General features: G+C 41.4%; 1 protein-coding gene across 1 annotated transcript in view; it reads left to right on the plus strand.

The window, feature by feature from the left end:
- The window catches only part of ARHGEF38 (Rho guanine nucleotide exchange factor 38), a 118,547-nt gene that overhangs the window by 62,256 nt on the left and 38,923 nt on the right, over window positions 1-17,368 (plus strand). Inside the window, exon 4 of the mRNA XM_008689388.2 lies at window positions 11,911-12,058. Within this exon, the coding sequence (XP_008687610.1) occupies window positions 11,911-12,058 (148 nt within the window). The remainder of the gene's footprint in view (window positions 1-11,910; window positions 12,059-17,368) is intronic.

Below are 17,368 nucleotides of genomic sequence, written 5' to 3' on the forward strand. Positions count from 1 at the left end.
CTTGTGAATCCACTCTCTGCTCAGGGACAAAGAAGGCTCAAACTACCCAATCATTTCAATCAACACAGTCGAGGCCTTGAGCATGTGAAGATGGCCTCCTCAGCCAGCTGGCCTCTGGTGACAGATTGCAAACACATGAATAAACCCCGCCAACAACACCTGGAGACAAGCCATCCCAGCTGAGCCTTGCTCAAATTGTCAATTCAGAGAATTGTGAGCAAACAGTGTTGTTTAAGCCTTTAACTTTTGGGGTGATTTTTTTTCCTGCTAATACAGACTCACAGACAGAGATTAATTCAATTTAGATGAAGAAAAACTTGATTTGGAAAATGGATTTTGAGCTTGACCTTGAAGGATTTAGAAAGGTGGAGATTGAAGCAAATGACTTTTTAAAAAAGATTTATTTGTTTATTTTAGAGAGAGAGAGAACACAAGTGGGAGGGGTGGAAGGAGAGGGAGAGAGAATCTCAAGCCGACTCTGCGCTCAGCAGGAAGCCCAACACGGGGCGATCTATCTCATGGGGCTCAATCTCATGATCCTGAGATCATGATCAGAGCAGAAACCAAGAGTTGGGCACTTAACTGATTGTACCCCCTGGGTGCCCAGCAGCAAATAACTTCCTAAATGACAAATGGCAGAGAGGCCCCAAGGCAGGAGAGTATAGGAAATTCTCATAAAGGAGAGCAATCAAATGTGGCTGGAGCACAGTGCCAAGGAGACCTCCATGACACATACACGGGAGCCAGATCAGTACAGAGTTCACTGGCAATTTCTACCCACCCCTCCCGCCCCCGGCAATTTCTATCACTGAATCTCTCACCAAAGCTCTTACATTTCACAGGATAACCTAATTTTTGGTGGGACATTTCCAAAATCATGTTATCACCAAATGAAAAGCACAGGTGTCCCATTTCTCTGTCCTTAGATGGCACGAATGGGAGGTTGTGATTCACAGCTCTAGTGCCAAAGGGAAACTTTCCAGATACCTAGATAAACCAGGAGGAGGATTTTACTCCATAATAACCTTGGGGTTTGGATAAGGTTCAAGTTTAAGCACAGAGGCATATGTTTGTAGATATGAGAGCTCTAGGGAATTGTCTGGACTATCCTGCCAAGATAGAAACTGGATTTCAAAATCTTGACTACAGCAGGCTGTCTAAATAGGAAATGGGTTCTAAATCTTTAGAAATGGGAGTATGAGATGTGGCTCTTGTTTCCACTTAAACTGAAGATAACTCTGTAACATTTAAGAAAAGAGTGAGCAACGACAAAACAGGTAAAATGCTGGTGTAGGGTTTAAGAACATAAGGGCTTCAATATCAGGTCGACATTGGTTTATATCCTGGTTCATCTGATTACTAGATGGTTCATCTTAGGCAAGTTACAAAATCGCACTGAGCTTCAGTTTCTCACATGGAAATCAGAGGTAAGAGTACCCACCCCACAGAGTATTTGTGAAGATTAAGTAAAATCATGTATAAATAATGATGGCCCATTGCCTATTCTTAATAAATACCCAATACATGAGATTACTGATTTGTTATCCTGAGAATATTAAATTTTCCCATCTATTTTCAAAGCTTGATTTCCTATGTATGTAATAACATAATAAAATGTGATTTTCCCCCCAGAGGTCCTGATCATGTTTTTCAAACAATCAGATTCACTGAATGTATGTAGTTTCTAGATGCTCCCAGTATCTATGCATCTTGATGATTCATAGATCTAATAAAGCAACACATTTTCTTCTATAAAGCACAATTGAAATATCATTTCCAAATCTGACAGAATGAACAGCAATGAACAGCAATGCAGCAGACACTGTCCCAAGATGGCCCTCAATAGACCACGCCCCCTGGTATTCACCCTCCTGTGCGGTCTAGCGTCATACTGACCCCGGACTGTCCCTGAGACTCAATAGCTCATACAATGCAGTGGAAGTGATGCTGCGTTAGGGACTGGGGGCCTAAGACTTAAGAAAACCTGGCAGTTTCTACCTTAATGATTTGAGGAACTTGCATTTAAGAAGTCCAGCTACCCTGCTGGAAATATCACACGGAGCAGTCACATGGGAAGAGATTAGACCTGAGACTACGTAGCGTGAAAAGTGGCCCAGCTGTCCCGGCATTCCAGCTGAGGCCGGCTGCCCACTCTCCGTGCCAAGGCACCAGCTTTGTGAACGAGCCGTCTTGGACCATCCAGTCAATTCAGCCCTGGGCTGACTGCAGCCCCAGCAGGCATCAAGGGGAGCAGAAGAACCACATGGCTGATTCCAGCCAACCCACAGAATTGTGAGAGAAAATCAAAACAACTGTTTTAAGGTCCTAAGTTTTGAGCTGGTCTGTCACATAGACAGATAACCCAAAAGGAGCTTGTATCCTCTTATCTCCATTTGCAACAATGCTGTAATGTTTCAAAGCATTAAAAAAAAAAAAAAAAAAAGACGGAGTTATGACTACGTTTGAGTCTACCTTAGGTGCTTACCTCCTGCACACGACACTGAGGAAGCTTGTGGTAAAGGAATTGCAATTTCTCATTTGCCTTTTCCTGAGGGTGAGTTTATCCTTTGAGAAAAGACAATTTAGAGCTTTCTGTTCTTTCAAGGTGCAGTGGGCGATGCGCTGTTGTTCTACGGCAGCACTTTGTTCTCCTAAAGCAGTGTCTCTTGTATGTCCCTGAAGCCAGAATCTGTGCTGTTAGCAGCGATTCTGTGAGAAGAGCATTAGTCACTGATAATTCATGTCATGTTGCCATGTGGGAGATGCCACAAAGTAACTCACCTGCATAATTCTTCTACAGAGTGTGTGTGTGCATGCGCGTGTGTGCGTGTGTGCGTGTGTGTGTGTGCGCGCGCTGTACTCAGGACACAGGGAGGCTCAACCTAGTCAATTCTGGCCAGCGGGGACAGTTCGGGAGCACCCCAGACCTGCGTCCTGGAATGTGTGAGGCCAGTAGGGTCAAGACCCAGATGCAGCAGCTGAAAAGTCAGGGCATTTTATTCTAAATGTTAGCAGTAATAGAAAAGATATCAGCTTCAGAGAATGTGACAGGGAAAAAAGGGGGGGCTGGGGCGTCAAGCATACGCCAATCCATACAGGAAAGGACAAATCAGCGGGAGGCAGTGGGCAGCAGGATGCAATGTGGGCTTGGGCTTCCAGTCTCCTGAGTGCGGGCAAACTGGGTCCCAAGGCTACAAGGACTTATTTCTTGTAATAAAAATAAAGCCAGGGTAGCTTAGTAACACGTTCTGCAGTTCTGTTCTCTGAGGAGAATGTGAAGCTCCAGGATGCTGTGCTGTGGGACCTGCTCACAAAGTCAGTGGCTTCACTGTGCAGGCAGATCTCAATGGAGCTGTGAAAAATCAAATATTGGGCAGAATACATGTAGAAATAAAGTCCTAAATCTGACAAATGTAAGCATTCTATGAGTCCCTGAACACTTTCCCAACAGCCAGGGAGTGAAAGTGAGAAGTGCATTTGCAGGGGTGCGAACCTGAAAGGTGCACGGGAGCCCAGAGGGAACACGGCCTTCGGTGGGAGACAAATCCGGGCTTTCATTATAGCTCTGTCACCGCCAGCTCTGTGGCTGGGGCCCAGTCACTCATACCAGTGAGGACTGCACTTGCCTACCTAGGAGAGAAGGCTCACCAAGAGGACGTAACCAAAAAAGGGCCTTTCTCCTCACATAATTCAATGGTACAGAACCGGGCCAGCTGCATGCTGGCTCTTCAAAGCCTTTTCCTTCCTAGTACTTGACATGAGGTGACGTGTGGTGTGCGGCCTCCTGGCCTCGTGATGGCTACTCCGTGGCCAAGCCAGGCTTCCTGCAGACAGTAGAGGCAAAACCACCTCCTCCCAAGGCTTTTTTTTTTTTCATTTGGGAGGAACAGAAGTCCTTCCCAGTGACTTCAACCTGTATCTCATGATTTCATTTCACACACAAACACCTTCACACATAAATACACACTTGCACACATCCTTGGCCACCCCTGACTGCCAGAGATTGGAGAAAGGTCAGTATTTTTAAGTGGGTGCACTGCCGGTCTAACTTCTGTTAGTTTGGAACAAAGAAGAATGGATAAGCAGCTGGCATTGGATGCCACATTCATCTGTTCATATTTCAAATGGGAATAGCAAGTCCTCCCAGGCTTAAGGGTACAAGACATGAGGAACACTCCCATTAGAACATAAGCTCCAGGAGGAGAGGAATCCTCACCGTTTCGTTACTGATGCTTCACCAACCCCTAGGACAGTGTCCTCAGCAGCACTGAGTGAATGAGATGAATGCTGGAGTTAGTGAGGAGTGTCCAGGACCCTGGCTGGCACAAAGAAGTCACCACGTCCGCTGTGGTTTGTCCTGTACCATCCTGAGAGGCTGGCCGGCCGTCTAGAGCACACAGCTGTGGCAGAGGCTCGTGCTCTCGAGAGAGGTACATGCTCAGGTGAGAGAGATCTAGAGTCGTGGTCTAAGAACAGGGTCATTGCTGCTACCCACCTTGAGGAGGGAAAAGTTATTGTGCCTCTTCCTCATCCAGCCCACAGAAACCTTTTAGCTTTCAACTCCCAGAGAGCTAATGTTTTCCTAATGTGCCACTTGTTATAAAAATCCCCACCTCGAGTTAAATATCCAGGAAGTCCAAGAGGTTCAGGAAGACGCTAGGAGTTATCATCAAAATAAACAGCGGTATTCTAGAATGTGAGCATTGGAGCAATACTTAAAGAGCATCCGATCCAACCACCTGACTACAAGAGCCTGATTTGCCCCAAATGCCATCACTAACTCTGGACACAGTCAGGAGACCCTAACTCTTCCTCCATGCCCACTGATGCTCCCCAGTGAGTCCTGCCCTGCTACCAGCTACCTCTAACTGACAGATGTGGTGGGTGGGTGCCGCCTCATGACCTCTCCTTTACTAGACTCCATCACAATGATCACATTGTCCTCCCACCACTGGACACAGCAATGGCCCTGGGACAGGACCCCACACCCCACTGTGGCTCCCCTCATTTCCCTTTTTTCTCTTCATGGTGTAGCTAGCCTTACTAGTCCCACTTCCTCACCTCTCCATCTTGCTTCACACTATGCCTCTGAAATCACTGGTACCATGTCACCAGAGACCTCAGAATTGTCAAATCTCATTGTCAAATCCATTTTTTCTGAACTTATCTATTCTAGAGCTTCTGAGAATTTTTTACCAAAATATTCCTGATAGCAGAAGAGAAATAGGAGCCCCAGGGAATGCAGTTATTACCCGAAGCCACTGCCACAGACATGAAACAACATCGAAGTCTCATTTTATCTTAAGAACTCACAAAAATTTTCCATCCTACTCTTTTCTATGAAAATGGGTTTTCCCAAATGTCTCCATAAAATTGATACTCAAGGGATTTGCTTGTGTTAATCCCACGGTCTCATGCACCACCTGGCACCCGTATTTGGTTTGAATTCCATAACCCTAACCAGAGTTGCCAGGATATCCTCAGTTGTCAGTTTTATCCCCAGGCTAGGTAGGAACTAAATGAGACTAAAGGCCAAGGGTAGTGATTTCTGTAAGCAGCATGTACTCTTCCCGTCTCTTTCTTCTCATTTCCCCTCCTCACTTTACCCTGACCTGGAGAACAGAAGGGCGCTAGAAAAGGAAGGAAGGAAACATATCCATGATCTGGCATTTGGCTGACTAATCCATTGCCTTGTTCAGTCCCAGCAGCTGGGCACTCATCCAAGGAGGCTAAGCAAACTGGGGAGCTCTCCTTGGACCTCCTGGTGAGAGCTGCCAGCAAAGCTCTTTCATTTGGGGATGGCAGGTATACTCAGTTGTGAGTGTCTCTCAGGGGAGTGACAGCCAGAGGATCATATTATCTCACCCAGATCTTGGACGTCCTTTCTAGGGAGTAGGTCATATCCACCCTTTGTCCTCAAAGCCTTCACACTCTCTTCTCTGTGTGGCAAATACTCTGTCTTGACAAACAAGTTTTACTTAGAACTAACTTTGGGGATAGATCTTCAACCATAATTTATGCTTAAAATTGTAACCAAGATGCTCTTTTCACATCACTATAGTTGGTTTTTAGAGTTGAACTCATTACAATTTTTTTCTTGGTAATACAAGTAACTTTGTACTTGAAACTCTGTGTCTTGGTCATCTCAGGCTGCCTAACACATAACCACAGCCTTGGTGGTTTAAACAATAAACATTGATTTCTCACTGTTCCAGAGGCTGGGAAGTCCAGATCAAGGTGCCTGATTCCTGGTGATAGCCCTCTCCCTAGTTTGCAAATAGCCACCTTCCCACTGGATCCTCACATGGTGGATGGAGAAAGTCTGATGTCTCTTCCTCTTGTTACAGGGCACTAATCCCATCATGGCAGCTCCACACTCATGATCTAACCTAAACCCAATTATCTCCAAAGTCACACCTCCAAACACTGTCACACTGGATGTTAGGGCTTCAACATATGGATTTTAGAGGGAAATAAACATCCAGTCCATAACAGTCTTCATCAGTAACAATTTATGAAACATTTTCATCAGATTTTTGAGTTAGATTTTACAGGAAGTAAAGAGGGTTGCTTGAACTGTCATGATTCCTCCCAAAATATTTATGGAAGGAGAAGAAACAGTGTGTTGATTAGAATGAAGTCCAGCTGGTAGAAAGAGCAAACAAAACAAAACATTACTAGCGTAAAAAAGAGATATCCATTTCTCTATTGGGTAATGGTCTAAAGGCATGTATTTTAGGTCTGTGTGGCAGCTCTGCTCTGCAAGTACTCTGGGATACAAGCTTCTTCCAGCTCACACTTGGCCTTACCTTCATGGACAAGGTAATGTCCAGCAGAACAAAGGAAAATATGGAGAAGAAGGGGTAAATGATGAGCTATCTCTTAAAGGTCCTGGATATTGTCACAGGACAACCTTCTGCAGACTTTAGTTACGTTGCCACCCCTATTGCAAGGGAGGCTGGGAAATGTAGTCTTCATTTTGCTGCAGGGAAAAATGTTATTGCTTCAAGGGGAAAACTGATACTGGGGGACCATGGCGCCCTCCGTCATCCACAGACTTATTTGCCATATTTCTCATGATTTTGCCGTTGGCTTGGCTGGCACCAATACTAGTTTTCTTCCCTTTTCTCTGACTGAGCATCTTCTCAAGCTCTTCTGCAAATTCTTTTTCCTCTAGGTTCCCTTCAATGTTAGGGTGCCCCAGCATTTGGTCCTCAAGCCCTCTTCTCACTCTGTAGACTTCCTTGCATGATCATATTAAAGTCATGGCTTCTGTGTCCTGAGTTTTATATACCTACACCTCTTATCCAGATCTTTGTTTCTTGAATCCCAGACTCACATATCCAATTCCATAAAGGACACCTCCACTTAAATATATTTTGGGTGACCCAACTCAGTACATCACAATTAAACTCATGGTCTTTCCACATAAACTCTCTGTATCTTATCATCATTGTCTATCCACACTCTTACTGAAACTGGAATCCTGGGATATGCCTGGAATTCTCCTCTTCATCTCTCACATATGTCAATGTTCATTATCTTGCCCTCTTCTCCATCCTCCCTGCTTTTGCTTCTAGCGGTTATAGCTAACATCTATTGGGCATCTGCATGTGCCAGCTACTGATATATTACACGCTTTAATTTCATTTAATCCTCAAACAACCCTACTACTATTATTATTGTTCCATCTTACATATCAGGAAATTAAAGAACAGAGAAGTCAAGTAACTCTCCCAAATGTCACAGGAGTAAATGGTAAAACCAGGATTTGAAAATAGGCAGTTGATTTTAGAGCACTCTCTCTTAAGTGCTAGAATTTCCTGTGCAAGCCCTCATTATTTATTTCTCATATTACAATAGAAGTTTTTAAATTGAATTCTCTTGTCTAGTCTCACTAACTCCTCCCTCAAACTCCATCTTTCATATGACTAATTACCAGAGTAATCTTTCTAGAATATAATCCAATCGTGTTAGTCTGCTGCTTAAAATCAATCATCAGTACTTCTCCATCACCTGAAGGCTATCATCCCAGCTCCTTATTCACATGCAAAGTCCTTCATGATTTGACTCCTGCCTACAAGTACAGCCTCTTCTGGAACTTTACCACAGACATGGCACTGTCCAGCCATACTAGACCACTCCCTCTGTGTGTCTCTGTGCTTTGCATTCACTCATAGCTCCTATTTCAAGAGCAAGCTGTTACAGAAATTGCTAAAAAGTCCTCAAGAGCAGATCAGATGACCCTCTGTGTTTTATACAAAGTATTGTAAATGGGAGTTTAACTGGCCTTCATTAAGTTCCTTGAGGGAAGTATTGCTTTGTTGTATCTGAGTACCTACCAAAGTGCTTGGTACATAATATCCCTCATTAAATTATTGTGAAACAAGGATGAAGTAATTGCTTTGTTCCCTTTTATGCCATTTTCCTAAACAAAGTCTAGGACATGAAGATCTCTTGAATATCACTGTTCATACCCTGGTTTACTGCCCTGCAGGGGAAATTCATTGTGTAGTGGGGTCAGAATAATAGAGAGGCCATATCGTTTGGCATGGCACATCTTGGGGTGGACATGAAGGTCCGAAAGTAAAGAAGAGGTGGACCAAGAAGAGAAACGTGAATATATTTATATTAGTGCAGGGAACAATTTGCAACACCTGAATAATGATACCAGGACATAAAACATGTTCAATATTTTAGGGAGTTTTTTGTTGAGGAGATAACTAATGGGAAAAAGGTCCATTTTTTTTTTTGCCTCCTCTGCATGGCCATTGCTTTTGGGGAAAGCCAATGCAGAAATTCTTGGGTTGTAGAATTTTTTTAAAAAGCACATGATAGTTAAATTTATTTTATAGTGTTCCAGAGCTTTTGTGACAGTCAGCCGGAAGTAAAATTACCTTCCCTGGTCTTGGCTCAGTCCTTCCTCCACTCCTAATCATCCCTTCAAACCCACACCCATTAGACAGAGCAGTTGTCCTTCACTTCGAAGGAAACGCAGCCCAGAGTTATGTTACCGTGGAAACAGAATCACTTCTTTGCTGCAAGACACATGGCTTTATCTGCATTATTATGAAGCAGAATACATTGGTAGGGCTGGAAGGGGAATCAAATATTCTGCCCGCCAGTGTGGTACTTGGCCTTTGGGTGAATAAATGACTTTCAATTAGAGTGCTTAAATATCTTTTAACTTCAATAATTGTTATTAGAGCCCCAACAGAATTTTACTTGGAAAAGAGTAAAAAAATTGACTCTGCTATTAAGGAGAGAGCTATAAATTCTTTCAAACCACACCATTTCTGTTAAAATGTATGTGTGTGTGTGTGAATTTACAATTAATGGTTTCATTGTGTATAAAACAAATGTCTTTGTCCCTTGTTTTTTGACTTTCTGTCTTGATCCTATTACAGATTTATTAGGTTGTCCTTACCTCTTCCTTTCTTTGTCTCTACTCTAAACTGCTTTGTAGTGAACACATATATTTACAATTCCATCTTGGGCTGGGCTGTGTGTATCCAGATCCTCTCCTCTTGACTAGCTGCTGAGCTTTATCTGGGCCTGCCACTAGCTCCCACTTCTGGGTGGTAATACCCTCCCCCAGCCAAAGCCCTTGCTTTTGTTTGCCTGGCTCTGTTACTGGGGGGCTCTCCTCACCTCCTGCCCAACCCTAAATTTAGTTACTATCCTATCTGATTTTCCCTTCTTATAACTGCTCTGTTCCTTATTGTTTGTGTTGGTAACCATCTTGAAGACCAGATCTGCAAGAATTGCACTGGTAGAAGAATCAATTCAGCAAAATCCCAGGAACAAAACAAAAATCCCTCAAACCTTCAGTTCCAAAGATGCTCATAGACACTGTTTCCTTAAAAGTCCAAAGAAAAGCACTATTAAAAAACAGACAAGACATACACACACACACATGCATACATGCACACACACGCGTAGTTTAACTAAGATCACAGGGAAATCCCATATAATGGGAAGGGAAGAAAAGTCTCTTTCTGGCTGGGTATAAATTAGAACAGAATGTGATACTTTAGAAGTACTAGTGTTTTAATTGTGGAAACAGTAGGGTAGCATTAAGGGACGAGTGATGTTTACTAAGCAGCTAGTTCATTTCAGGTGTTTTTATATCTACATTCCACTTAATTCTCAAATTCATCCTCAGGTGTGGTGAGAATCGACTCAGTTGCCCCCCAAAACCTAGACGACAGTGATTTCTGATTCTGAGTTCAGTGTTCTTTCCAACTGCATCACTTTGTACATGTCTGTCCAGTAAAGCTCTGACATGTGAGAGCTAATAACACCTAAGTAAAATTGAGGAGAATACAGCCTCTAATCCTGGCTTAGCCTCCACTGTGGGAAAATCATTTATTTGTTACAAACTCAGAACTGCCCATCCTCATTTAATGAGGATAAATAACTTCTTACCTCCTCATATACATAGGGAATTAAATGGTTAATGTGGACAGAGCATGTTGAAAATACAAAGGGCATTCTATTTCTGTAGGAAAAATGGCAGACTGTTGTTACTATAATCGGTGCAGACTGGTAGGTCTGTGTAACTCCCAATCAGTTCAGTCCCAAATCATTGTCGTCCCAAATGTGCAGTGTTTTTGAGAGCAGACCGCATCACACATTTTTTTCTGTGTCTCCCAATCATCCTAACATAGTGCCGGGGTGTGTAGTGGATGCTTAATATACATTTTCAAGTAATGGAGTGGGTGATTAAATCCCACTATTGTTCAATATCTACTTGAGTCATCAGTTACAGATGTAATTCTATCACACTATCAAAAAGGATTCCTTAAATGCCTGGACACAATTAGCCCAAGTTGCTTTAAGAGGATACAGTCATAACAGTAGCTTATAGTATTATCCAATTGAGTTTTTTTCCCCCAAGATTGATTTGTTTGTTTTAGAAAGGGAGAAAGAGAGAGTGAGAGAGAGCAGGGGGAGGGGCAGAGGGAGAGGGACAGATAATCTCAAGCAGACTCCGGACTGAGTGCAGAGTCCCACCCAGAGCTCAATCCCAGGACCCTGAGATCACAACGTGAGCCGAAACCAAGAGTCAGATGCCTAACCAAGTGCACCGTCCAGGCGCCCCATATGATTGATTTTTAACAGGAATAATGGCCAGTTCTTTCTGTTATGACATATAAGGAAATATTTTATTTCCCTAAACTCTATTGCTTGCCTTTCAGAGAATCTCAGGAAATGATAGTGGAATAAACAGCAAAAAATAATTTACCTAGAACCTGAAATTTCACTTTCCATACCTCTAACAAATTAACAATAACTACTCCATTTTGAGCATTTACTGTGTATGTACTATACACACACTGCCCCTTTAATTTTTATGACCCCTCAAATTGAATCTATTATTGTCCCCATTTTATAGGCGAGGAAACAGACTCAGAGAGTAAAAATAGTCATTTTCTTTGGACATAACCTGTCCAAGTCTGTAGCACAGCCTGATCCAAACCCATACAGGCTGATTCTAAAGTGTTGCCCTTAACTGGGATCCTGCACACCAGCCGAGTACATAAATCACCTCTGGGAAAACCAGCTTTCTTTGGCTGCCTGTCTCCATTAAGCTCTTTATCCTTCATTTTATAAAAGAAAGGAAGGAAGGGAAGAAAAAAGGAGAGAGGGAAGAATGAGGGAGGAAAGAAGGAAAGAAGGGAGGGAGGGAAGAGAAACAGAGAGAGAGGAGGAGAAGGAGAGGGGAGGAGGGAGGGGAAGGGAGGGAAGAGGAGGGAAGGGAAGGCTTCTACCCCTCCTGAGTAACCTGGGGATAAAGTGGGACCTATCCAATTTGTTAATACTGGTCAACATTGTCAAAGAATAAATATGTAGAGTGTCCGTTTGGTCTGACTTAACGTCATTTTCCCTTTGTTTTGCATTTATCAGGAGAAGTGTTCCTGCAGATTAAAGGACCACTGGAAGATATTTATAAAATCTACTGCTACCACCATGATGAAGCGCACAGCGTACTGGAATCCTATGAAAAGGAAGAAGAGCTGAAGCAACATTTGAGCCACTGTACCCAGTCCTTAAAGTAAGGCCTTTTCAAATGATGATTTCCATGCCTAGCAGGGAACATTTTAACTGGATGTAGATGAAAGTTCCCACATAAATCCCACATTTGATGAGGCTTGCTGGGAGCTCTACTTTGTGCTCCCTTTATGAAAAGCTGACATGCCAGAAACCCTGATTGACTTTTTCCTCCCCCCTGTGAGCATGACTAAAAATAACACTGGGGATGATTCGGGGCTCTGTAGAGAGAGAAAAATGCAGTATCAAAAAATGAAATGTGGAAGAAAAGGCCCTTCTTAACACTGTTGTTACCTGCCTGCCCCCACATGAGACAGCACTGGAGAACAGTGAAATGTCCCATGACTCTCTGCATGAATCTCTCTCCCAGATTCACTGTGGGGAAAGAGGGGAGATTGGTGAGGACAGGTCAGACCCTGTTAGTTAGTTTCAGGAGAATCAGTCATGACTTCCTTCCTCATCCCTAAAGTCTTGGTGCTATATCACGTACATTTTTTCATCTGGAAGTATTCACTATAAAAATCTGAAAAATAGAAGGAAGCACAAAAAAGATAAAAACCCTTGCTACTCCATGTATTAACTCTTTGCTAGACCATGTATTAATAACCACAGCTGGCACTGTTTCTTATTTTATTTATAGGCATAAATATGGACATGTGTTTGGGTTGATTCTTTTAAATGAAACTGGCATCTTACTGAGTATATCGTGTTCTACCACATGAAGCTTAAAGCCAGAATTCCTGCCCTACTCCACTTCTTCCCCAGTGGTTCTACTGTGGTCTTTCATTTCTAAGGATTATCCGTTGTCAAAGATTTAACCAGAGAGAGCTGTGATATCTAAATCAAAGCACACCAATCAGTCTGAGCCTCTAGCACACTCCCTCCTTATATACTCTATTGTACGGGGACAAAAATTGGGGTCCTAATGTGGTACAAGAGATTGGTAGCTGAATTAAAGTGAAATCAGGAGACTACACGAGACTACAGTAGCCCCCTCACCTTATCCACAGGGGATATGTTCCAAGACCCGCCAGTGGATGTTTGAAACTTGCATAGTACCAAATCCTATATATACTGTTTTTTTCCTATACATGCTAACAATTCAGAAGGAGGGGAATCTGCTTCTGGATCACAGCTGACTGCAGTAACTAAAACCCCCACAGATAGGGGGCTCCTGGACTCTGGAAAGTGTCTTTCCAGGCTAGAACCGGGACTGAAAGTGGCTTTAAACGGGGTCCAAAGAATTTTTAAAAATTATTGTCTTCTATTGGTCATTCAATTGGTGCAATTCTTTACCCATTTTTCATATCATGGAAAAGAGTATATTCAAATCACAAAATCACAAGCATTTATTTAGTGCTTATGCTATACCGACCATAGTTCTGGCTGCTGCAAATAAAAAAAAAAAAAAAGAATTAGACACTGCCCACAAGGAGCTTAACATGACCAGGTAACTCCTAAAGATAGTATGTGACGAGTAGCTCCAATTCATTATTTCTCCACTATTAGCAATTTAGTTCAATGTTAGAAATCACTTCAGAGAAACCTTAAAGTTTCAAGTTGTATCCAGTATCCATCTTAATAAATTCTTATATTAGGAGCCATATCTTCTAAATACTTCTAAGATATTTGTTTTCCTATGGAGAAAGAATGATGTTATTCTGGGTGTGAATAAACAGTTTTCCTACCTTAATCCAGTGGCAAGATCTGATCCAAGAAATGTCTATCTTGAATCATTCCTCCTCTTCCATTTCTAGAAACCTCACAGCAAGTGCACAACTTTGGCCATCGCTCCAACTACAAGCCTGGGAATGGAGGTCCCTACTGGGAGCAGATGTAGTTAATTTACTTTGGCATGTGCTCCTAACAGTTGACTAAAAGTGGAGCTGTCTGTTCAGTGGGGGTGAACACTAGTTTATTATTCATTAAGGTTTTTGACTCCTAAGAGAAAGAAATGGACCCTGCCAGAATATTCCACTTGGCAGTGTAGCCCAGTACCAAACCCCCTAAGAGCAGCTCAAGGCAGAGGTAATTCTGAAACATCATGAAGTCTCAATTACTGAAAATGACTTTCAGACCCAATGACTTATTTGATCTTTTTCTGAAAGCCTTGAGTTATTGCCTTGGTAGATGTCCCAAATCTTGTGTATTCAGCACTATTCTGATTTTAGGGGATAATTTCAGGCACTGGAAGGTGCTAAGGTTTAGAAAGCATGAAATCCAAGTGAAGTAATATTGGCACAACTATTTCTTAAGGGAAAGAAAAATCAAAATAAAATAGATTAAGTTAGAGCTATTTTCCCAAAAGTTGCCTTTCCATGAAAATAAAGTTGATGATGAATTGTACTGGTCTGCCTGAAAGCTGAGAGCAGAATTATTGACATTACTATAATACTGACCCCAATTGAGCTAAGCTTTAAATTCTGAGAAACAGGTTTTTAAACAGGTTTATAGGCCAAAGAGAGTCTGGAACACCCCAAGGGCTTGGCTTCCCTTGCCAAGTAATCAGTCAAAGCTATTACTGTGGCTCTGCCTTTTCCTTGTGGCTAAATAACGGAGCCCAAGTGCACAGTTGCCAATTTCTAATGAATATTAGGTGTGGCCTCCATTTCCTACTGCACAGGGGATATTGGAACAACAGTGTTTGAAGCAATATCCATAAGAGAGGTGGCTTCAGGTCTCAGAAGTTAAAGCAGATTTTTAAAGCAACTTAGGCTGCATTTGAACTAAAATTAAAATATGTTTATTGAGGGCCTAATAAATATTTATTAAGGGTGCTAGATGTTAAAAATATATATATTTATATTTGTATGCACAGTTCTTGCCTCCTAGGAACACACCTTCTACTTGGGTAGATAAACAAAACCATCTGGAAAGTTTAATAACAATACCAGAGTTAATTTGAATAACACACCTAATTTAAATAACGTCTGTAACGGTGAGGTTCAAGACTAATTTCCAAAAGGACGGTAGAGAGATTTCCTGGTTCTGTAACAGACTTGAGCTCATAACCTTTGGCTATTCTTTGAAGCCCATTATCTTTCAAAAGAGAAAATAATATTTGTATCTAGAAAATAATTTTGAATCCCTTTGAAATGTTAAGATAGCATTTCTTGGTATATGATTTCCCCTGTGTCTGATCCATAGGGATGTGTATTAAAAGTGCAGATTTGAACGCTCTGCTCCAGACCAAAAAAAAAGAAAAAAGGGGGGGGGGGGTGGAAAGACTGCTAGGGTCCAGTCCAAGAAGCTACATATTAGCTACATATTAACAAGCACCCTCAGGTGGTTGTGGATACATACTCAGGTTAAGAACCACTTCAGAAAAAGAAATCAGTACTTACTAGCTGCTTTCCCTGAAGCACATAGACCTTCTTCATGACTATAGATACAATCTAAGCAATAATTTCAGGGTTTGGAGTCCTTAAGCAAGAAAAGGCTAAAACTCTCTGGAAGCACAATATCACATCTGCATCCGCAGCCTGCAAACTGGAAATCTGCACGTTTTTATTTATTCAACAAGGAGTATTTACAGATTCTCATTAGTGACCCCTAGGATTGCATGAAAATGCTATTAATACAGTCTCTAAATTTATGGCAGTCATTTGCTAAAGCTCTAGTTACATAGCCTCTTTGGGGTTATTTGAGGCTTCTGATCTGTATGAGGAAAATGAAAAATAGAATAGCCATAAATGCAAGTGTAACTATAATTAGAATAGCCTGTCTGCTACCTCCTTTTTCTGTTTTTCTAGCTATAAATACCACCAAATGCCCGCTGTCTTTTAGAGGCCCTAGAGATGTTTATTTTGTAATAGATAAAGAACAAAGGGGCTTTTCCAAGTTTTTTGGTAGCTGGAAGACACGTTTCCAGCTTTATGTCTTGTTGTTATAAATTTATATACATTTTTCTTCTTCCTAACCGAAGCCACCATCCTCAGGAGGAAAACTAACTTCTAGTCATCTGGGTGCTTGGGCTGTTCCTTTGACTATTACAGCTTCTCTATTCAGAAGGAACAACGCATAACCTAAAGGAATACGGTTCAATTCTTTCACCACATTTTATATTTCTTAATGTTATTCTAATGGAATGTTCCAAATAAAAATTAAAATGATTTCTGGAAACTTTTTTCAGTTCCTTGTGATGTGGTACCATGTTTGAACAAAATTATAATCGTTAAGAAATAGCCACAGAAAAAATGTGTTAATTTTAAGTCAAATTACAATGAGCCCATGAGGGTAAGATGTATGGTAGAGGGTTTATTTTTACTTTCCCCATAAAAGGGTAAATGGACGCAGTTTAACTTTCTTCTTCCTGAATTGTCCTTGGCTGGGGCTAACTTCTGGAAATTTTTCGGCTAAAAAGGAGATGTTAAAAAAATGAGCAAATAAGGAGACATTATAATGTAATGGTATTATGCCATTACTCCCACAGGTTTTCCCTGTTGGAAAACCTCTGAGGTTCCTTTTTGTAAAATGCTATACTTCTGTTAAACACCATGCTAATTTATGTCATAATACTGGTTTTATTTTGTTAAAATAAATTAAATAGAGAAAAAAATGCCCATGTTTTCTTTAGGAGTTAAAAGAACAATCTTTTCTTTCAACTTCAAATTTTGTGTTTTGGCACCAAAATGATCACATTGTTCACTTGTTTGCTTCCACAGAAAAATGCATCTATATTTTTACTCAACTTCTCCCCCAACTTTCTGATCTATGACCTACAGAGCATACTGGGAAAATGAAATTCCTCATTAGAAGGAGACAGAAATTGAGACAAAAATGTGAGCTTAAAGGAAATGAGTGGAAAGAGATATTGGGTACGGGGGGAGTGGTGGTGCAATCCCTTTCATAGAAGTGCTCTTCAAACAGCAGTGAATAATTGCCTCAAATAATAGCAGTCGCTGATTTTTTAAAAATTAAAATTCTCTGCTTGATTCCAACAAGGAGGTCTTAAGAGTCAGCAGAACCTAGTTATTTTGAGATGTCGAGGAATCCATTCATATAAGATGTCCACAAGTGAAGGAGTACTTGTTTTTCATATCTGTATACTATTGTTTTCCACTTACATAGAGCACTGGGAATAATCTTTTCAAACTTTTTAAGTCCATTAAATATGAAATTCAACATAGGTATTTATCATGGATTTTGTTCTCAATTATTGAAAATGAAAAGACCGTTTACTATTATGAGATGGGGCCCAATACATTTTTTAATATTGAAAATATTCATTGTATTCTAAAAGACTGGAAACCAGAGGTCAAGGTAATCAGGCTATTAACACGGATTACAACTTTATTTACTTTAGCTGTATGAA

This window comes from Ursus maritimus, unplaced genomic scaffold, assembly GCF_017311325.1.
Source record: "Ursus maritimus isolate PB19 unplaced genomic scaffold, ASM1731132v1 scaffold_11, whole genome shotgun sequence".
Classification (NCBI taxonomy): domain Eukaryota; kingdom Metazoa; phylum Chordata; class Mammalia; order Carnivora; family Ursidae; genus Ursus; species Ursus maritimus.